The sequence below is a fragment of the Ptychodera flava genome, chromosome 12 (assembly GCF_041260155.1).
Source record: "Ptychodera flava strain L36383 chromosome 12, AS_Pfla_20210202, whole genome shotgun sequence".
In the NCBI taxonomy this organism is placed as follows: domain Eukaryota; kingdom Metazoa; phylum Hemichordata; class Enteropneusta; family Ptychoderidae; genus Ptychodera; species Ptychodera flava.
In genome coordinates this window covers 2230754-2254185 of record NC_091939.1, presented here as the reverse complement: position 1 = coordinate 2254185, position 23432 = coordinate 2230754, and the positions used below count along the sequence as shown (strand labels likewise).

The window sequence follows — 23432 nt, the reverse complement described above, 5'->3', positions numbered from 1 at the left end:
TTTTGAGATGTCTCACCATTCAGGGTATGGACACTGACAGCTACATAAAAAATTTGAAGAGTACACAGTGTGCCAAAAAATGTGATACCTGTACATGTTTAAAATGTACATGTTGTATGGTTTGTAGAAAATCATGTCACTGTAGGGCTTAGCCCTTTGACCACTACATGTATGGTTTGGCCTGAATTTGAAGTTTGCCATGCAGAGAGGGAAATGGGGTGAAAGGTTTACACTTTCATCATCACTACCCTCTGTATGGGTACAACTTTATTTACATACATACAATACATTCATCCATATCATACATGTAAAATGTACATAACTTCCATCCATCCATCCCATACATACATAATATTCATATATACATATACATAACATCCATCCATCCATACATATGCACATACATAACATCCATCCATCCATCCATCCATACGTACACACATAAACATCCATCCCTCAATCAATACATAACATCTATCCATTCATCCAGCCATCCTTCCAGCCATCCCATACATCAATCATCACATCCATCCATCCATCTAATCATAAATACCTGCACATACCATAATACCATACATACATACATAACATCAAGTTATCCATCAATCAATCCATCCATTCATCAATACATCCATCCATACATACACATATGGAAAACTGTAATTTGCTGCTTGTTTATCTTTATTACTATTGGGGTATCTGCTGTTTATGTTTGACAAACATATTACATGTTCAATACACAGTTTGTATGTATACCAGACATTAAACTTAAGAAGTTATCTACAACTAAGTGTATAATTAAACTTTTATATTCACAAGTGTCTTTTTTTACATTCACTGCAAAAGAAGCATTCTTTTTTCTGCATCCAGCTCCTTTGAATATTTTTGAAGTCTGTTCCTCAATTTTCCTGGATTTTTGACAGAGATTGAGTGTTCAAATTGAGGAAATGCTCTGTGCTTTCTACCAGCTATGCAAGTAAATAAGTTTTTTGGGTGAAATAAAGTGACAAACTTCCTTACGTCTGCTGATGTATTTCCTCTAGTTGTGTGTGAAGTATATTGATATTTGTCTGCGACATTGTCAAAATACGACTTCTCCAATGACTTGCCAAGCGATCCAACAAGCTTTGAGCATCTTTCAACCTGTGTATCACTGTACTGGCCACGAGATCTCTTCAGGTTCTCTGTTAAGAGTACATTTTGACAAGAATATTAGAAATTATACTTTATATAACAAATGAAACACATTCAAATATATTAATGCAACATATTTGGAACAATAACCTCATGAGATGATTGTGAAATCACTCTCTGTTCAAGACTATGGTAGTCATCTCTCTACTAAAGTGCCAATTATTTGTCTTGCACTGACAAAACTACCAACTGTAGAACAATGTCAGTGTTAGAATGTAGCAGGAATTTCATCATTTTTCTTCATTTCCCATCTAGTAATTACTGGCCATATTTGAAAACCAACAAGGAGTACTATGGCCCAACAGAAGAAATTCAGAGCCATGCTCACCATGAATGATATTTTGTTTGTATTAAACTCTAAATGAGCATATGTACACTACAAGTCCACTGTTTTTAAAGATATTGCCATGGAGACAGCCATACGGTATATCAGTGTGACACCCATTTACTTATTTTATTTTAACTGGTATACATACACAGTCCCAGTTAGTACTGAATAGTACTTCCATACACACACTTTAGTGAATATATTTTTGAGAACTTAATGCAAAATGTTGCAGAGATGGATCTTTAAAGTTTCATGTTTACAATGGTAGTATGATGTTTACTTACGTTTGAATTCATTATTCAGGAATTCATTCACCAAGTCTAACGATACATTAGTACCTAAACCACCATTTATGTTTGCTGTACGGTTCCACTTAATTTCCTCTGCCAATCTCCTTGGCAGCCAACCATTGATACCTTCAAATAACACATACATTATTTCCTGAAATATGTTGAATTTTTAGTCTTTATGGTTCTCCTTACATTGTATGGTATAATTTTTTTGTTAACTGAAAAGTCTACTAACTTTCTGGATGAAGCCATCTATCAAACATGAAGAGAAGAGCATTTCCAGAACTATTCAATCAGCTGGATTCACTACAAACATGACATAATTTAGCTGCTTCTATCAAACAAAATTAATGAAATGAAAGTCACAGAAAAAATTTATAAAAGTTTGAGAGTCAAATATCTGTCCCAGAGTTGTATTCTACCTTAAAAAAAACTCACCAGCTAATAATCTGTGGCCTTGTATAAGGTACTTGTAATGGTTAAACTGCCAAAATTGGACCATATCAAGTCTCCAATTGCTTATGATTGCATCGCCATCTGCATACCTTTCAGCATCTTTATGTGCCATGTGGTACAACCCACGCCAAATCAGGCAAATGTATATTGTTGCATGTGATCTTTAGGTTGGGGGTTTACAGCCATGTTGCACATTTCACTACAAACCAGTCATCATCTGCAATGGAAAATTTATCTTGCAATTATATGCATCATCAGAGCTTGATTTGATATTTGCACAGCATGCATGTGTCAACTCATGTTTGACATTTATTGTACTGTATTTCTAGGCATACACATGTATGTAATGTTTGCCATATATCATGCACCCACAATGGATAAAATCATTTTAATATACACACCTGGTACCCTTGTAAGACCCCTGCATTCCACATGAAACCACTCTCCATGTGTGCACTGATCACCACAAGAACAGGCAATCCACTGTGCCCCGGGCAAGTTTCTTTTGCAGCAATATATTGTGTATCTTTCACATTCTTGACAGCACCACCAGTCACCTTTTGGGATGTCATCCTTGTCAATGGCAACACACTGTACATGGTACCATCTATGCCTTGGACATTTACCCCTTGCAGAGCATTCAATCCATCCACCATCAAGGTCTGCAATGCAATGATATTTAAAGCAACAAAATCAATTTTATTGACTTTGGTTCTCTGTTTCATGTAAAAACTATTTATTATAACTAGGCTTACTGAAAAATACTACATTCACCATTAAATAACACATGATAGCAAGGCAATATCATGATTTGTAGCCTATACAAGGGATGGTACTCTCTGACAATAATATTAATGATGCCCAAGTTGAAGGCTTGTGTATCATTATTTGTATACTTTTTCTTCTAAATCTCATACATCTGTCTTAGGCTATCAGGAGAATGTATCAATGGGCAGAGCAGCCAGAATTTAAAGTAACAGTGTATCTGATACAAAGTTACCCTATCGGCAACATTCACAACAGTGCAGCTCTAATGAAAAGGTATATTACCAGCATCACTTCCACAGCTACAGCAAACGGTATCATCATTATCATCATCATCATCATTATCATGCCCTTCAAGAGTGACAGCTTTTCTAATTGAATGATCATCAATGTTGGGCCAAACCAGAGCAACAATTTGGCTGCCAGAGTCTTGAGATGCTGTTGTCGGTCCTCACTTTGGTCTGGTGCATTGTCAGGGATGTCATCAATGCCACCAATATTCAACAACTTCATTGCTGCCAATACTACCAGTGCTTCAGTAGTGAAGTTCAGTAGACTGTCTACATGATTAATACAGTCACTGATGTTTTTCCTCACATTTCTGTGCTGGAAGATTGTTTTCAGATGAAATAAGCTTCCTTCGTTATCAGCACTCTTACCATCATACAATATATTCATCGTATCCTGGCAAAATGTAAACAAATGGACAATATGATTTACAGACGGTACTTACCATAGAATACCATGTTGTACAATTCAGAGCTAAGCTGTGATGCAGCAGAAATAAATGAACTAATTTTACAAACAAGCAGCATAGCTGCACCATCACTGAGAAAACATTGGTCGAATTGGCACTCCAGTAAAACTGTTCTGATATGGCTTTTTTCCAAAAAAGTAAAATAAAATATCAAAAGTATGGAGATGCCTTTAACTCCACAATATGGCACAATCACAACTATGAATTACAATCTCCTCACAACCATGTGCACCCCTTGAGGGTATAGCTGTATAACAATACTAAAACCAAGGATGTCAATGCATTGCTAAAAATACATATGTAAACCACAACAATAAATAATGACAAGCAATTCATTTTCCTAATGATTTCCATGTCCCGGGAAGGACTGTGAGGTAATGATAGTTATTGTGGGTTCGCATTTAGCAAATGTATCCACAGGCATATGTTATCAAGGTGCACATGCTTTATAATTATTACCCCGGGTTAGTGGACCTAAATTAAATTCCACTCAACTCCTAGGGGATCAAACAACAAGCTCACATGTGTAGTGTGATCAGTGCACCAGACCTAAACGCACCCACTACAGTCTCTGTCATACCCATTCCTTCTTGTTGGGCAATAAGAATTCCTTGCTCCAAAACATGCTCCCAGCATGCTAGGGCTTGAACCCACAATCCTCAGATTGTGAACCCAATGCTCTAGCCACTGGACTATGATGCCTCCCAAATGTTGAGCTTATAAAAATCATGGTAATCAATAATGCAAATACCTGAAGTATAATGCAGCGTTCATGAAAATCCTGACAGTTTGGCTCAAGTCCAATAAGTCGGTCAAATGGATTTTCACTTGAGGCCATTGCCTGTCTGCCTTCAACCATCCTTTCTGCTGACAACTGGTCTCCGTGACAAAGGACACGATAAGGATCACCCGGTCCCCTCTGTGGTACATACTTCTTCAGGTTTTTCATTATGGCAACAACACCCTTGTTGGAAGCTGGATTTTCTTTTATTATACCCAGGTTAAACTGAAAAAAAAAACACTCATAAAAGAGAGAATGTTTCATGGAGAAAAAAAGGATGATGTGGAAATGTAGACTAATTTCCATGACTTTTCAAAAATGACAGCAAAAAGTTACTTCCATTGAAGGCTATGTTGACACAAGAATGCAAAACACTGTTTAGTCTTTGGTAATGTTAATCCACATGTAAAAATGTTATGTACAGATCTGAAAACATATTACACATCATGTTTACAGATAAATGACACTTACGATTGTACTTTTCTCAGTAGATTCTTTGATGTATGGATGAGATATGAAACCCTGTATTTCTTCCTTCAAAGAACTGAAATATTCCATATGCTTGCAAATAATTCTTGTCACAAGTAACTCCATCCTTACACGCAGTAAATTCCAATCATAAACTGTAGGTAGGAAACGTTCCAAGTCGATGTCTGAAGCCCTTTGTGTTGGTTCACTATCCAAATCATCTAGATGCCGGAATGATACCCGATTGACTGTAGCAAAGGAGAGTGCCCACATAAGAAATTTGTTTTGGTGCAAAGTGGACTGGTACCTGGCAATACTGTGTGTTTGAATATTGTCCCAACAAAGGGAATATCCTGGGCCTACAAAAAAAGAATCAAAACAGTTCCACTAGTAGGGATATAGCATCACCATTATGAGAAGTGAGTTCACTGACAGGAATGTTTTTTGTGAAACAAAAAAATTATTTGCACACTCAAATATCCAAACACATTCCTGTAAAAGTGTAGTAACCAGCTGACTGTCTGTTGCTGAGAACAATCACATGACTTAAGTGATTAAATTTCATTATGAAAATAATGTTAAAAACAAGATGCAACTCAAGGTCATTGTGCTGAATAAAAGAATGGTAACACAGGGAAATGATTTGCAGCAATTTTCATTACATTGCTCCTCCTGCAGTGGCTGAACCCCAACACAGTTGCTGTCATCTGCTTCAAAGAGCCTCTGCCTAACTTGAGTAGTAACTGGATTGCAGCTGCCTTCCAAAGCTTGCACTTGTAAGTTGTCACTGTCTGATAATTCACACTGAAGTAACAACATGTAGCAGATTGTGAATCTTAAAAATAATAAGATATTAAAGGCAAACTAATCTTGTTGATCAACTGTTTGGTAAAAGTGTACTGATTAACTTGATAGCTATTTGAATAGAAAATAAAGAACTGATATCTTGTTACTAAGAAGAACTGGAGTACTAGAGACTGCCTACTTTATATGGTAAACACTCTCCCTTCAACCCTTTCACCCCCAGTTCCCTGTATACAGGTCCAGTATCACCATTGATAACAATGGGTTTAGGTGAAACCATGGTGGTGAAAGGGTTAAGCCATATCATGCACATGCACAACATATTCCCAACTTGATATGAAATTAAATTATACTCTAACATTCACCTCTAACATTCACCATTGAATCACATTAAATTACTGTAAATGGTTACAGAAAATACTTAAGAAGGTAACATAACATGTTCATGCTTATATCTTTACCTCAATATTTCTTTTCAGTGACATAATGTCATCATCAAATCCTGAAATAAGTCTGTCAGCCAAAAGCCTTGTCCCAGTCAAACCCATACAAATTCCAAGCTTGCCAAATACTTGAAAAACCTGCCAAAATGTTGTGAAGACCATTTCAATTAAAAGTATATATCAAAGCAATAATTACCCAACCTGATAATTACCATGGTCAATCACTATTACAGCAATGGAATTACCCCAAGTTGACTTTAATGTAGATAGCAGCAAAATGAGCATGTGCATAATGATTTGTACAATACAATGAGCATTCATTCTTAATATTTGTGAATGTTTATGATGTTTGGTGATATGATTAAAGTCCAAGTGCCTTCCAGAATATCTAAAATAAGTTAGCCTGTATTTGTTACACTATCTGCGCTGAGTTTGGACATGTTGTTCATTCGAGAATAATTTTCTTACTTTCTGACTGACACCAGCTTTGAACATCTGGATGGAATTCATTTGTTGCACCAGTTTAATCCTTTTTGGGCTGTGCAAATGTAGTATGAGTGATATTACCATGCCAAGACCTGGTACCAAAGGCCCATAACTTGTATCAGACCTACAATAATAGTGGAGACAGGAAATGACCATACATTGCCATTTTTATTGTGATTCAAAAGACATGTTTTTTATGGAAAAGTACTATATGATACACAGTTCAGATGAAACATTTCTATTTTTATCATATTAAATACAAATAAACACTTATACATTGATTTTATCATAGCCAAGCCTTCTTGTTACTGCTGCTTCAAGCACAGTGTGCAATAATGGCATTTCATTTCTAGTCTCTGATAGTATATCACCCCATGAAAAATCAGCTGCCACATTCTTCGTCATAGGCCTTTTCAAAACAGTGTCTTCTCTAAGGAAATTGTGGACTTCATGTCGTATCTATGGGATACAAAAGTCCATTAGGCTTGAACCTATGCTTTCTGGCTAAGTTGTAGATTCAATTCAAATACATGTAATTGCTGTAAAGGCACATGAGCTGCAACTTTTGACATTATTGTCATGATTTTATATTTAGATTAAAACTAGTTCATGAAAATGTTATTACTCAGAGATGTTTACTCAAATATAATTATCCACTGAGAGCGACTGCATGAAGGTTTCAGAAAGACAAATAATACACAGGTGATGCATCCAAATATGGCTGCCTCCATGCAACTTCATGATAAACAGAGTAAATGGTGCATATACACATTTGAATCTTTACAAATATACAAATGTGCAACGCACTGAAAGGAGGGGAAAGGGATTCACTCCACTTTGACAAAAAATTATCTGTATAATATGGCAAGATTTTGAAAATGCCAGGAAATTAAAAATGAACAAAAATGTGTTCAATTTCTTGCTGATTGTGGCATAAGCATGATGTTGTTCAGGCATAAATATGTATTCATTTGGAGATTGAAATCAATATCTCAGGAAATTTGTGGTACCTTGAGGTTGGACAGATTTTGCAGAGTTGCAGATCATTGGCCTTTAACCCTCTTCCCCACTCTACGGTGTATTTCTTTACACAAAATTCTACTGAATAAAGGGAATTATGGGAATACAGTTTACCTAACCAACACCATGCGAAATAACCTAGTAAGATGATCCAATGTTCTTCTGTTTATCTTTCCAGCATTTACATACTTTGTAAAAATAATCCCAGAATAAATTATTCAACACAAATGGTAAATTCATGTTCAAAAATCAACTATGTCTCAACAATATAACAGACAATATTTCTTATAAACTGTTCATTGGATTATTTGCTTGGGTGTGATATTCTAGCTTTTAAAATATGCAATTACAAGAAATATGAAATCCAATGTGATAAAGGGGTTACCTTTTGTGTAACGCAATTAAAGAAACTTCGTCTCGCCGCCTTGCTTTTTTGAAGTAACAAATTGAAGGCTCTCAGATATTGCGATCTCTTTATCAGTTCCACAATTCTGGTTAAAAATGAATGTATCTATAACAACAAAAAGAGATTAATTAACAGAGTTAGGCGCGGGTGTCATGTCAGCGTATACACAGACAGACACAAGCCACAAAACCCAGCCCAACAAGGCTAACACACACACACACATACCCCCCCCCCCCCCACGAACAGGTGTTTATTTTACTAACCTTAGTAACGTTGATATTACTCCTTCCACCGGTTTCAATATTTCTTCGCTGACTTTCGTCGTATTTCTTGATGACTTCCGTGGCGTTTTTATGGGTGTTTGCCTTTTCCTCTTTTTATCTATGTAACTTCCTTGATGTGCCCTTTTTTCTAATTCTTCATGGTACATTACCGTTTCTTTCTTTCGCTTGTATATTTTTTCTAGCAACCCGTAACAGGTATGCACAAGGCCCTTCTATCAGCAGAAACAGTTGGCGACATTGAAGTTAAATCGAGTGCAACTTCGGCCGCATCTTTCACTGTCTGTTGTGTGCCTCTAACCTTTGAAGCAAACGAATGGCGTTTGAAGCCCCTTACATCCTTCTCAAAACTTTTCCGCAATAAACGCACGTCATTGCAAAACTCGCCAAAAAGTTGACGAAAAGTTGTTTTCTCCGCGTCGCGAGGCCATTTGCTAAAGTCAGGTGACTCCACTTTTGTCACGTGGTACATTTTGCGAGATCTCGTCGAGTAAAGATGGCGGTGGAATTTGAATCGACGTTGCGCCCGAGTCATTAAACTGTCCTTTTTCAGCTGCAAGGTGTACAGTTGACCATCGATGTAGGGGTTACAACGATTTTAAAATTACCCGGGAGCAGGATTATGGTGAAATTTGCACACGGTAAGGCGAGATTATCTGATAATGCGGCCCGGTGTGTGCCTGAGCGTGCAGTGCAGATCCGCACTGCAGCTTTTACACGGCAAGGTATTGGAAGAAATTGTAGCCCTGGTTGGGGCAAGGCGCGAGCCGCACGACAGAAGCCCAATCCCCACCAACCAAGGGCTACAATTATTGCAGCTAGCTAAACTGTTGAATTAGCTGTGCTCATTGATACAGTTTACAAAACAAACTTGAAACAAAATAATTTAATATACGATGCTGATAATATTTTGAGATCATCCGTGACTATGATTTTGGCTGACTTCTTTCATAAAGACGTGTTTGATAAAAATTTATATGTTTCAGGAAATTTGCCGTATCTGTGTACCCCTAGAAATATGATCCCAGTGGCGACTAAATTATATTAAGTTCACTTCATATTTTGACATACGTCTGTTACAAACAAAACGGATTTCATATAAGCATTATATTGCCTTCTGTATTGTGTGGAGCAAAAACAAATGGTAAAACGTAAGATAAGGCGTAATTTGAAATGTAATCTTTTGGGGTATTAGGTAAGTCTTGGTCCTATTTCATGAAAACCGTAAGGATATTTTTACATTACAAAAATTCACCTTAAAGAAAAATAAATCGCTTTGCTAATGATACCCCACAACGGGCTAACCAGGTTATGTATAAGTTAGGCTCGGCATATGACTTAAACAAAGACATGATTAATAAAAATGTTCGTGGGTCTCAAAATCGTGATTTTGCGGTACCCTTCAACACATGACTGTGACAGCTGTTGCGTCCCAATATTTTTTCAGTTAAAAGTCTATTTCATATTTGTGACATGGCCTTGTAGCAAATAAAACAGATTTCACACAAGGCATTGCCCAAAAGTCTATTTCGTATTTGTGACAGGTCCTTATAGCAAATAAAAACAGATTTCATACAAGGCATTACCCTTTATTATATGTCTAGGTTAAAAAATGGTAGAATTTGACGTTTAACAAAAAAGAATCGATTCGCAATACTTTGACTTTACAGTTCCCTTTTCCAATATTTTTTCTGTTAAAAGTCTCTTATATGTCTCCGTAGCAAATGAAACAGATTGCACACAGAGAATTGCCCTTTTAATATGTTTAGGTAAAAATTTGTAGAATTTGAGATAAGCAGTGACAGTAATTTGCAATATAAAGTCTGGGGTATAGGGTAAGTTTTGGTAATATTTTATTAGAGCTATGGAAGATATTGCATATTAAAATATATCATCTAAAAGAAGAATAAAATCCCTTTCCAATGTTAGCCCACAAGCTAGTTTATGTAAAAAATAAGCTCAGCAGATGACTTACAAGAAGACAGGTTTAACGAAAATGCATGCGAGTTTGCAGTACTGTATTTTGCGGTACCCTTCAAAGTATGACCCGCTAGACCTATAGCATCCCAATATTTTTCTTATCAAAAGTCTATTTCACATTTTGACATGTTCCTGTAGCGAATAAAACAGATGTCATTCAAAGCATTGCCTTTGTATTATGCCAAGGTAAAAAAGTGGTAGAATTTCAAATTTTTGGGGGTATTGGGTAAGTTTTGGTCCTATTTCAAAAAAACTCTATCGAAGATATTGCATACTACACATGTCATTTTAAAGAGGAATAAATTTCCATTCTAATGATATCCGACAAGTCAGGTTATATTAAAAAAAAACTAAGCAGATGACTTACAAGTACTACAAGAAAATTGCACGTGGGGAGCAAAAATGGTTGTTTTGCGGTATCGTTCAAAAGTCGACCATAACAGTTATTGCATCCATATATTTTTCTGTCAAAATTCTATTTCGTATTCTAGGGATCCCAAGGCTTCTACAAAGACAGGTTTGTTATCCTGGGGGTGCAAGTAGACCCCTCTAGCCCACGGCCTAACATTTCTTGACTGCTGACATAGCGTCATCCTTTTATAGGATCTAATACCGTGCATTTTATGCATAAGAATTGTGTTTTTTTGTCTGTATTTACCCGTTTAACAAGTCAGGTGGTGAAGAAAATTTAAAAGAATTTTCAAATAACTCTTTTCACAGTTTCTTATTGAAATTATCCAACCTAAAGTTACCCAACAACTTCTGCAGTTGACATTTACTAGGTGAGAAATACCTGTCTGGCAGCCATTTTGAAAAAATGGTTGCCATGGCAACGCTTCGGTAGATTTTCAGTGGCTCGGTATCTGAATTTGTTCAGCACATCTTAAGACACATTTGAGCCAAGTTTGGTGCTTTTATCACAAAATGCACAATAGGTTTGCCATGCCGCACCACTAGAAAAACCAACTGATACCCATCAATATTTACATTTTCAGTCAGCACACCCCAGACATATGAAACTAGGTGTCCCCTACGGCCTGGCAATACGCATTTGTCGCATTTGTTCGGAGCCAGAATGGGACTTCGGGTGAACTTCGTGTATTGTGTTTGGAATGTTAGCCGCCATCGTTATCAAGTCGCGCAGGCGAGTGTTTCAGTTTGACTCCGATGTGATGGTAACTTGGCGTGTATTATGTCTGAAACAGCGTAATTACTGCGTACTAAATACTAAAACGTTCGATCCGTCCTTGCCGGTTAGAGTGCATCGTGCCTTTAATCCAAATTCAGGGGTCTTCGGTCTTCGGTCTTCGATCTTCGGTGTTCGGTCTTCTATCTTCGGTCTTCGTTTTGTATACCCCCTTTAGTTCCCCGACATATTGTTTATGGCAGCGTAGGCATGTGAGGAGGTATACGACGTTTTTTGCTGTTGCAGCTGATGGCATTTCTGATTGTGTATGTTTTCTTGTTGACTGTGCTTTGGAACTGTGATGTATTAAGGGTATATTTGCAAATGACACCTCGGTCACACAAATGATTAACGACAGCATTCCCGGCTTTGACTTATTACAGTGATTCATATCCTGTATCTTTTCATACAATATTTAGACAATTTTGGGACCTATCCTGACGGGTGTAGCATGCTAGCAGGGTACGCTTACCCATTCCGGACACCTGGTACCCACCACTAATTGTTCATGATGTACACAAACTAAACGATAACTAATACAACCGAACAACTTTACATGTAAGACATGGCACAACTAGAACAATGATACAGAACTCGTCTTTCCTTTGAAAGTTCAACTGTCGACAGCTTAAAACTGTTTAAAGATGTCTGTAAATATTAGAATTATAAAAATAATAAAATTGATTAATAAAATAGTGAAGACATAGCAAGCTATATGTCAGGGTAAAATAGCCCGTTTATTTTCATTTTGTATTTTACCGTGGTTCAGGATGGTCCTACTTAAATTTGTAAGTCGCAATTGTCCCATGGACCTGGTAATATATTACCTTGAATGGAAATGATTATTGGACCAGTTTAATGTCATATTTGCAAATGTTGCAACCCCTCGTAGATTGACATTGGTGAAACGGGACTTCTCGTAAAAATCGTCCATTTTTCGTCGGGATTATTTCATTTGGTCAAGGAGAGAGTTATTCATCCACAAGTATAGCAAAAATGGCCATATGAAACATTAAAACCTAAAATAGTTGCATTATTTGAAAATCGGAATCCGAAACTAATGCCAGCGGCAAGTACCGTATCCGAGTCTGTCAAAGTCAAAAGTACAAAACGAAGACCCTTGATATCTCCGGTATTTAAGGGCACTTCATTGTCGGTATTGGTTTATTTTGTGACGAATAGTGGGAGGAAGTCAATTCCGTGCAAAAAACAAAATTTGGACGTATATTTTTGGAGTAATTTAAGAAAAACCTACTAATTTTGGGCGTTTTTCAAGTCCAAATGTACAAAACGAAGACCCTGGCATATCTCTCGTAAAAATCGTCCATTTTTCGTCGGGATTATTTCATTTGGTCAAGGAGAGAGTTATTCATTAACAACTATAGCAAAAATGGCCATATGAAACATTAAAACCTAAAATAGTTGCATTTATTTGAAAATCGGAATCCGAAACTAATGCCAGCGGCAAGTACCGTATCCGAGTCTGTCAAAGTCAAAAGTACAAAACGAAGACCCTTGACATCTCCTGTATTTAAGGACACTTCATTGTCAGTATTGGTTTATTTTGTGAAGAATAGTGGGAGGAAGTCAATTCCGTGCCAAAAATAAAATTTGGACGTATATTTTTGGAGTAATTTAAGAAAAACCTACTAATTTTGGGCGTTTTTCAAGTCCAAATGTACAAAACGAAGACCCTGGCATATCTTTCGTAATAATGGTCCATATTTCGTCGGGATTGTTTCAATTGGTCAAGGTGAGAGTTATTCATCCACAATTATATCAAAAATGGCTATATGAAGCATTAAAACTTAAAATAGTTGCGCCTATTTGAGAATTACAATCCGAAACCAATACTAGCGGCTTGCCGTATCTGTCAAAGTCAAAAGTACAAATCAAAGAACTGTGATATCTCCGTATTTAAGGGCCATATTTCGCCGTATTGGCTTAATTTCGGTTGAACTTCGTGTATTGTGTTTGAAATGTTAGCCGCCATCGTTATCAAGTCGCGCAGGCGAGTGTTTCAGTTTGATCCGATGTGATGGTAACTTGGCGCGTGTATTATGTCTGAACAGCGTAATTACTGCGTACTAAATACTATAACTTTCGATCCGTCCTTGCCGGTTAGAGTGCATCGTGCCAGGTGTCTTCGGTCTTCGGTCTTCGATCTTCGGTCTTCGGTCTTCGATCTTCGGTCTTCGTTTTGTATACCCCCGGAAACTAAAACATCTCTCAGACTTCGTTTCAATAACCACCTCTCCTCAGTGCGTCATAAAAAGATACCCCGGTCGCCATACATTTTAATTCTGATCAACACAGTATCAGTGATGTTTCAATAATTGGCATCATCCAAGTCAATAAACAGGATGACAAACTACGCAAACATTTAGAATCACAATGGATCAAAAAACTTGACACACTGTCTCCAGCTGGCCAAAACATTCGCCCAAAATTTACATAGCATTTAACAGCGCCCCCACATACCAGCTTTTGAGTATTTAAAGGGACCCCCACCCCTGACTTCAGCGCGCCAATTTCCAGCTCTCGGCGTAGGTCCAGACAGTTTTGACCGTAGTCACAACCTCGAGGTTAGTCTCTCTCCTTTCATTTATGTACATTTACAGATGCAATATTGTTCAAAACATTTGAACAATATCCATATTTGAATGACAATATGAGAGTTTGTCTGTAGTTTCTTCATTACTGAAACACTAGTAATAATCTCAGTTTGTCACTTTTCCTCGACCAAAATGGAGCTTTTCGATTGATTTACAGTTAAGTCAGTCAGGGTCTTTAAAATGTGCCCTGACTCAATTTAATGTTTATGAAGCCTTAAATTCACGAAAAAGTCAAGGGCATTTCAAAGTGCCCTGACTCAAAAGTCGTTAAGTAGAGAAATTTTAAGCATTTTGTCTCATTTCTTTAGTACATTTACACAAAAATGAACTTTTTCCATGAAAATGAATCCGATGAAAGAGGTATGCAATATTCGTTGTGTTTTCGTGTTTTTGTTCCATGAGAACAATATTTCAAATTTTACACTATTCTATCATTTTGTAAAATTTCAGCTGTAAAAATTTCGATTTCGTTACATTTTCCTAATAATTACCTCATCCAATTTTCCTAAATTAGTTCCAATCGTATTTCATGTACATTTCCAGATTTTTACAGACTTATAACTCTACATTGCTCGTTTTCCTACACAATTCAACCATTGTAATTTTCATGTTCGTACTTTTTATTGTAGAAAACACCTGAAGAAGCTCTAAATTTAGAGCGAAACGTTGTGTTTGAGGTATAATAAATACGTTTGGAACCTAACAACCAGGTGTGGTCGGTGGTTTCAACCCAAGTTTATTCTGTATATATATATATATATATATATATATATATATATATATATATATATATATATATATATATATATATATATATATATATATATATATATATATATATATATACTTATTTTAGAGATAGAAAAATGACAAGATATCTTTCGTTGTCATTGATGCAACTGTTTTCCTTTGTGTCTCAGGTTTTCTGTAGAATGATGGTTTTTTATGACAAAATAACAGTTTAAAAAGGCAGTTTTGTCCATTATTTAGCTGTGCTTTTTATGGTTTCATGTTACAAGAAAAGGTCATCTCAGACACTGCACACATCAGATTTGGCTAAAATGCCTCTCTATGGCTCCTCAGGAGATTTAATTGGATGGCAGGCAAGTCTTAACACCCTTCAAAATTTTTGATTTACTGCTTTTTCCTCTTTGATATTAATGATTGACATCCATTTCTGTTCAGGACATCTGGTTAAGCATAGAAAATGTGAAATACATTCACAACTCATTCAAAATGTACTGTATTCAAACTTCAAGATTGACACTTTGAAATTCCTATCTTACAACTGACATGTCAACAATTTCATTAAAACACATAATGACTGTTAAAATATAAATGTATGTAAAATATAATACATATATATTATATATATATATATATATATATATATATGTATATATATATATATATATAAATGTTTGTAAAATATATATATATAAATGTTTGTAAAATATAATATATATATATATATATATATATATGAATTTTTATGTCTGTCCACCTTTTCTGTTACAGTTGTCGCGTGCGGGGGGGGTCACCCTGTTTTCGAAATTTGGGATAGGGGTGTCACCCTGTTTTCAAAATTTGGAATAGGGGGGTCAGCCACTTTTTTGACGTCAGCAAAAATAATCCACCGCCCCCCCCCCCCCAGGCCGAAGAAACTGACCAGTCCCTAAGCTTACGCTAGGAGTGTGAGAACACTTCTTTGGGGTCGATTTGTTCACTGTGCATCGTCGCACGAGCGAAACATATTTTGACGAATGCTCATTGGTTCTTTGCTATCCCCGCACCAAACCCGCCTGTATTATTTGACGGGTTGGCGATTGCGTACTTTGAAACCGCACCTAGAGCTCGGGCAGACGACAGACTTCAAAGTGAATGGATTTGTGCACACCCGGTTAGGGCTAATATGTATGAAGATTTACAAACGCATGATGCCATGTGATTATCTTGACCAATATATGGCCAAGTTCTTTATACTTTATGAAGTGACAAGAAAAGTTTCATCTGATGTTTCGTGTAGTATTATATGTGTGTGAATATGGACTATGTTTTTTAGAGAGAGTGATATAAATCAAAGAAGTGTAATGACGACAACGGTGTTTTCTACAATAAAATACTATGACTACAATTTTCTCAAGTATTGAAGGCACGTAAGAAAAATAATCCCACACCCCAATGAGCTAGATGAAAAGTCTCACACTCGTCGGGGAATTTGTCTCATACTAGCCAACAGAAATCCCAAGCTAATGTGAGACGTTCTACCTCAGTCCATTGGGTGTGGAATTCTATTAGTCCCCGCTTCCAAGCATCGCGTATTACTTGACGAAGGGGCACTCGCGTAATATAAAACGGCCGCTATAGCACAGACACACTACTCGTTTCAAAGTGAATGAGTGTATGCACTACCCGAGGGTGTCAAATATGTATGAAGATAAGGTTTTGACTTATACGTCGCCAAATTATTCATACTAAATGATGTAAGAGAATACAGAAGAAAACATTCTATCAGTATGAACATGTTTCCTAACCATTACATTAAAGTGGGTGTGTATTTATTTGATAAGGGGAATGATATAAATCAAATAGAGTCATTGATGACATTATGGTAAATTCTACAATAAAATACGATAACTGGATTTTTCTTAAGTATTGAGGGGGAGTGGGAAAAATAAATCCGAAATGTACGACATTGGAAATAGACTCCCGTGTATTGTGATTTGACATTTTTAGGTAAAATTCCAAAATCATAGTAATTCTACTTGCAGCGGGAAAAGTTTTTAAACTTGCTAAATGGAAGCCGTCATTTGGACCATATCAGCCCCATTTTGCCTTCTTGACATTGCATAAAAATTGTGGAATCCATGTAATTTCTATTCAGTTCCTTTGTCCAACTGGAAAAGTCCGAAAGTATAATTTCCATGTACGAAGATGTCATTGAAATTGTGATTTGTAGCGGGGTGACAAATTTCTGCAATTACACTAATTCAGTCCGTGTGTGTTTATATTTATGAGCGATTGACAGTTGTTGTCCGCATTAAATAAACAAAGAACTAACAAGTGTCACGGTGATTTTTTTTCAATCCAGGCAGCAAAACTTAAGAAACATAACGGAAATATCAAACTCACATGTTTAATCCAAGTATTTCAATTAATCAAATAATCTTTTTTTTGTTTTCAGCCTGACGTGAGTTATATGCGATCGTAATGGACATTTCTGTCTGTCAGTCTGCATGTCTGTACGTCAATCTGTCGAGCTGTCTCTCTGTCTGTCTGTCTTCAGTCCATCCGCCCAGCCTGCTTTCTTCTTTCTCTCACATTCCTTCCTTTTCTTTTCTTTTTCTAGTTCGCTTGACAGTCGCTATTCTGTCAATGTTTTAACTTTCGTCAACGTTATGTGAAACTTAATAATATCCTAAATACGTCATGATCAATATCACCCATCCTTTCTATGAATTGGTTCAAATTATAGCAATTAATGCCCGAAAAGTGCAACTAAATGATAGTAGAGCAAGTTGATTTATAATCTGTGACGTCAACAATTTGAAATGTACACCATTACGAATTATCACCCATGATTAATATAAATGAATGCTTGTCTAAATTGTTTTCAATTGAACTGAAGTTTTTGTGATATCACTCACCATGGTCAGGTGGCTTGCTCTCTCTCTCTCTCTCTCTCTCTCTCTCTCTCTCTCTCTCTCTCTCTCTCTCTCTCTCTCTCTCTCTCTCAGTACACAGATGTCCTCTTGGGAATTACACTGTCCTATTCTTAAAAGCAAAGCGATATATAAAAACTGACACACATGAGATAGATAGGTAGGTAGGTAGGTAGGTAGGTAGGTAGGTAGGTAGAGAGAGAGAGATAGATAGATAGATAGATAGATAGATAGATAGATAGATAGATAGATAGATAGACAGACAGGCAGGCAGGCAGGCAGGCAGGCAGGCAGGCAGGCAGGCAGGCAGGCAGGCAGGCAGACAGACAGACAGACAGACAGATAGACAGACAGATAGATAGATAGATAGATAGATAGATAGATAGATAGATAGATAGATAGATAGATAGATGGATGGATAGATAGATAGATAGATACAATGTACACTAATGATAACTGTTCAAGAGAGAATGCATACTCTGGCACTTATTTTGTAACTTTACGTTTTAGGCATTGATTTTGACGTGTGTAATGTATAATTACTTAATCCAGAAGTTTACATTAGATTATTGACAAATTCTCTTTGCAAAAACGTGAACTTTAAAGATTTTAGAAGTTTAGGATTCTGCTTGGAATTTACGGTACATCAGCCTTTCTCTGTTGCAGGAACCATTTTGTTCAACGCTGAAAGTGGATTCTGGATGGTTTATTCGCTTCCGAAGTTTCCAAATCCACCTGCTTATTGGAACCAATGGCCTTCAAATGGTGATGCAAATGGACAAATTTTCCTGTGCCTTACGTTTGATGGGGCTGCACTGTACACGATAAGTAAGAATTCTGTTTCTATTTAGTGTAACTTTGATTATCTCTTTATGGGTATGATGAGTATACGTGTGGCTAGACAAGCGTCTTTCCTATTTTACGATAGGGACACACTTATTTATTGTCGTACGACAACACCATGATTATGAAATTCATGGTAGCTTGGAAATAACAGATAGCCCATGTAGCTTCTTTCCTCCAATATAATAATTAACTCGTCTATCGAAAAATTCAAACAAATACCAGAATCACATATGGCCTGCAATCAACTTTAGCAAAGATATGATTCAACCTGTCTGCATTCAAAAACATTCTTTTATTTTTACATGTATATTAATTTGGTACCAAGTCAGTACAGAAGACATATTTTCGTAGCATCAAGACAAATACATGTGGGTCCTACTAAATAATCGGGTTCGGAAATTAACACATCCTTTGATTACATGATGTGACATTGTCCGTATCTGAAATTGATTGTCTTGATCAAAAAGTATGAGAAAACAATTTAATTGCACGTCATTACTAAACACTGATTATACGACTATCAGAACCAATCAAAGTAAATTTAAACTGTCGAAATTTATGAAATAATAATTCGAATTGCTATGGAGGTTTTTAAGGAGACTTTTGAGAAAAATAGATGCTCAGTTGTCTTGCTAGGAGTACCAATTTAATTAATGGGTATACAAGGTATAGACATCGCCAATGCCGATCACCTGGACTTCAGATTTCAGATTGAACGTGAAATTGATATTTTGTTTACGTCAAGTTCAGATTTAAGATTGAACGTGAAATTGATATTTTGTTTACGTCAAGTATACTTTTAAAAGAAAAAAATTATTGAAGAGACCGTCATGAGACAATATATACCTAGAGATTTTTTCGTCATTGTAGGATATCAAATAGACTTCTATAAGCCGCATGTGTACAGTGAAAAGGTGAAGAGTCCCATCAAACCAAAGCGAGATCAGGCACTTATTTCCCTCCAGACTATTAAACCTTGGTGGGATTGCACGGAATGCAAGAGCGACTGTACCGATTTCACAAATGAAAGGTTTATTAATATTGCAAAGAAAGGCGAAAGTGAAGAAGGTAAGTTAAACGTCGAAAGTTGTAGTTGATGAAACATGTATGGCGTGTTTTAAGGCACATCCTAACTCCATGCCTTATCTTACACATTCATGGGTTCAAAAATGTCACTTGTCTCGATCAAATAAGGCCAAAGTAATTAAATTCTTTGTTTTGCGTCCACTCAAAATGGGAAAAGGTACGCGCCTAAGCGGCTGAAAAACACACACAAGAAAATTAACACAATGTAATTTGATTGCAGCAAATAAAAAATTGTAACAAAATTTTTAGTTCAGAAAAGCTAAGCGGGTATGTCCTAAAATTTCCTATTCAAATACACTGTGTGTGTTTTTCATGAAAACCTTAAAAACCTAAGCGGGCGGGGACGCAAAACAAAGAATTTCATTACTTTGGCCTAATTACGATTTTGGTTAATGTGTTTTTAAGGAAACAGTAGACTTGGTTCAAGTCTGTGATTTGTAAATGTTTGAATCGGGTGAACGCGATGATTTGTTTTCTGTTTTCTTTTGAAACGCGTGAAGTGGAGTGAACTCACCACTGCGCAGACTCAAAGGTAACGCGTTCAATTAATCGCAAGGAAAACCTGGTCTTGGCTGCCAACTTCCAAATAGGTTTGTATGAAATGGGAGAAACACAAGAGAAACTATTACAAATTTTTTTTTTCAGAAATTCACTTACTTGAACCAAGTCTAAGGAAACAGTAGAGCAGCCACAAAGCAGCACATAGCTGGCCGATAATCTCAGCAGTGTTTACAGAAAACCCGATTTAAGCTCATATTGTTTTCATTACTGTTTTCACAATGTTATTATTTCTCATTTAATCATTTGAAGCCAACCTTTGATTTTTTTACACTATTTTCTCTGCTTTAATAGAGATTTATGCCTATCTTACGGATAGACTGAAACTCAGCGGGGTATACGTCGAAGCCTGGAGAAGGGGTGCCGGTGGAAGATTGCCATCTTGTTATGGACAGACAAATCGCACTGCTCACAAAATGTACAAAGTTGAAAATATACAGAATATAACATTCACTGATGTCAGAAACAACGACAACTACAGATTTAACACAACACAAGACAACTCAAAATGGGCTGTGTCTCAAGATGCGAGCAGACCATGGGTTTGTATTGGCGATCACAACAGATTTGTAAGTCTCTCGCTATATTTGTTGTCATTATTGATGAATTTGCATAATATTTTATTTAAATATTCTCTCAAGATGGACCGATTTCTCATAAACGACACTTTTGAAAGGGTTAACTTTGTTTTGCCAACATCGCATCACAGAAAGGATAAGAAAGTGGGGAATAGATATGAAAAACGTCAGACTTTGTTATCAATGTCATACTTCATATGGCAGATCTTGCTGAAAATAACAAGCTTTACTGCAAGCGTCAACTGTTGTGAAATCGGGTATTATATTTTCCCCCTCAGGAGAGTCAGACGAAAAAAGGAGGTGGTGTCGTGTGTATCCATGACAACGAGGTCTGGAGACAATTCACCGATATAATATTTAGATACGAAGAGGTAATAATGAATGAAGATCACGAGTGTAACAGGACTGTGCCAATAATGGATAAGCGACGCTAACACGTCCATACCAAACTTATTGGTTTTCAGGCTTCAAGCGATACATTTTTTCTAGAAACAATATCTATTTGGAAAGGAATCTTAGTGTTTTTAATGAACTGACATAACCAAGATGAGATTGTTCCGTTGGTAAGCTTTCTCGTACTTCAAAGTCCCTGTATGGCTTTGGACCAAATCATTTATATTCTTTATTTCATGAAAAAAACTGTATATGGCTGGACTTTTCAACCTCAAACACCGTGTTATCTTTTATAAATTAAGTGTACTTAAAACATCTGCTTAATTGCAGAATATAACATTATAGGATAAATCATGTAGGTGAATTTTCGGCTTTGATTCTTGAATGGGTACTCATCGTACATTAAAATAATCAAGTGAATATAAAACTTCCTTCTGTACAATTTTCTGTATGTATTTTTAACCGCTGAGAGTACTTGCTAATCTTTCAAAAGCTTGAGTGGACGCAAAACCAAACAATTCAATTTCTCCGGTCTTATGTTTTGTTTGTTAAAATTTGCACAAATTGGCGAATCAGCTAATTTTGCATGTTGTAACTGTAGCTGATTTCTTTCTCTGTGGCAATGTTACATTTTTGATATTTGACTTAAAATTAACTACCTCTGATATTTTGTCAAATTAAAGCTACATGCAACAATTATACACAATATATATATATATATATATATATATATATATATATATATATATATATATATATATATATATATATATATATATATATATATATTGATTTACATGACATTAAAATTATAGTGCCTACTGTACTAGCGTGCATTGTTATTTAAGTTTTGATCATTTTAGTACATTCCTTTATTTTCTGGACATCTCAAAAGTTTGTGCATCATTGTGATATTGGTAAATGTAAGACTCTGACATCAGGTGTTCAGTGCGCCCTCATCGGTCGCGTTTACCAATAACTAGGTCTCTTTGCTGGCCTCAGTGGGACATTCTCGTTGTAATCGAGGAGTCCTGGAACTCTGAAACTCTGAATATAAAAATATGGACAACACAGTAGTGACTCTTTAAACTCATTTATCATACGTTCTTTATAATTCATCTCCTGGGGATATCCAGGAAAATAGTTGACGGCTCTCTTTTGGGCACCTTCAAAATGTAGCAATGATTGCTTTTGTCTGACAGGACAAGACCGGGATGAATAATCTAGAATACTACGGACACAGGAAAAATACAGTTGGCGTTTCATATAGTGGATTGCTCCGATGTAATCAGTTAGTATACTGCATAAATTGGGCAAGTTGTGTCTTTAAGCGAGTGAAACAAGTGGTCACTGGATTTGACTCGTCTAATTTGTAGCTTGAAAATGCCCTCTTACTGCCACGAGTGTTACGAACTAATCTTCACCAAACTGAAAATGGCTTTCGAGTCGTTTACTCGCATAAACTGTACATTTTGGCGTGTTAAAAAGAGGAAGACACAGAGAACAAGCTAGAGAGATCGAAACATTCTCCATCCATTACAGTATTATTTGTATTTATGTATAACAGTTGTGAATATTTTAACTGCAAAAATCTACCATATGATGTGTTCGACCGGCTGATTTTAATGACTCAATTATGTGGCAAAATTGTCTTCAAGGTACCAAGAATCCCCGGATATTCGCCGTTGATTTTCTATGACAAAGAATAGCACAAACAACGCTACCGTATTTTGTTGCCGTGGCTCAGCCAGAATTTGTGTGCTAATTACAGTGCGCCCTCAATTTCTACCACAGCCACATGTACAGGTCTTCGTAATTAGGTCTGTCCTTACAAATTGAACAGCAAGGACTGGAAGCTTGATCAGCACTGTCAATTTGAGAGAGACCCATTTTCAATAATATCTTACATAACTTCAAATATAATGGACTTATCTATTGCGAGGTACTGAGTCGCCAGTAAGTAAACAATGCCTCAAACAATAAAAACAAAAACAACTTCATCTTCAGATCAAATCCTGTTTATTGCTCGGTAGAATGCTCGTGACCATT

At 36.4% G+C, this 23432-nt stretch overlaps 2 protein-coding genes and 1 long non-coding RNA gene across 4 annotated transcripts in view; 2 read left to right on the top strand and 1 right to left on the bottom strand.

Annotated features, from left to right (window-relative positions):
* LOC139146080 (uncharacterized) overlaps positions 1-17463 on the top strand; it is a 29082-nt gene extending 11619 nt beyond the window's left edge. The window contains exon 3 of the long non-coding RNA XR_011555070.1: positions 17445-17463. This is a non-coding gene — a long non-coding RNA (uncharacterized lncRNA). The remainder of the gene's footprint in view (positions 1-17444) is intronic.
* LOC139144688 (uncharacterized) lies at positions 667-8924 on the bottom strand. Of its 2 annotated transcripts, XM_070715411.1 has the most exons (13): positions 8462-8924; positions 8178-8303; positions 7049-7231; positions 6755-6896; positions 6305-6424; positions 5702-5843; positions 5043-5398; positions 4542-4796; positions 3319-3717; positions 2670-2930; positions 2251-2485; positions 1807-1938; positions 667-1184 (listed from the first exon to the last, which is right to left on the bottom strand). In XM_070715411.1, exons 3-11 carry the CDS (start codon positions 7060-7062, stop codon positions 2468-2470), a joined length of 1707 nt encoding a protein of 568 aa, XP_070571512.1. In that variant the 5' UTR covers positions 7063-7231; positions 8178-8303; positions 8462-8924; the 3' UTR covers positions 667-1184; positions 1807-1938; positions 2251-2467. The 2 variants fall into 2 exon arrangements, with proteins under 2 accessions (XP_070571512.1, XP_070571514.1); XM_070715413.1 differs by lacking the exons at positions 7049-7231; positions 8178-8303; positions 8462-8924 and having other exon boundaries at positions 5043-5287; positions 6755-6890.
* A 1019-nt stretch (positions 17464-18482) lies between the features above and the next one.
* LOC139146079 (plancitoxin-1-like) lies at positions 18483-22015 on the top strand. Its single transcript, XM_070717526.1, has 4 exons — positions 18483-18750; positions 19639-19836; positions 20707-20981; positions 21269-22015. The coding sequence occupies exons 1-4, from the start codon at positions 18624-18626 to the stop codon at positions 21422-21424; spliced, it is 756 nt and encodes a 251-aa protein (XP_070573627.1). The 5' UTR covers positions 18483-18623; the 3' UTR covers positions 21425-22015.
* Positions 22016-23432: the final 1417 nt, after the last annotated feature.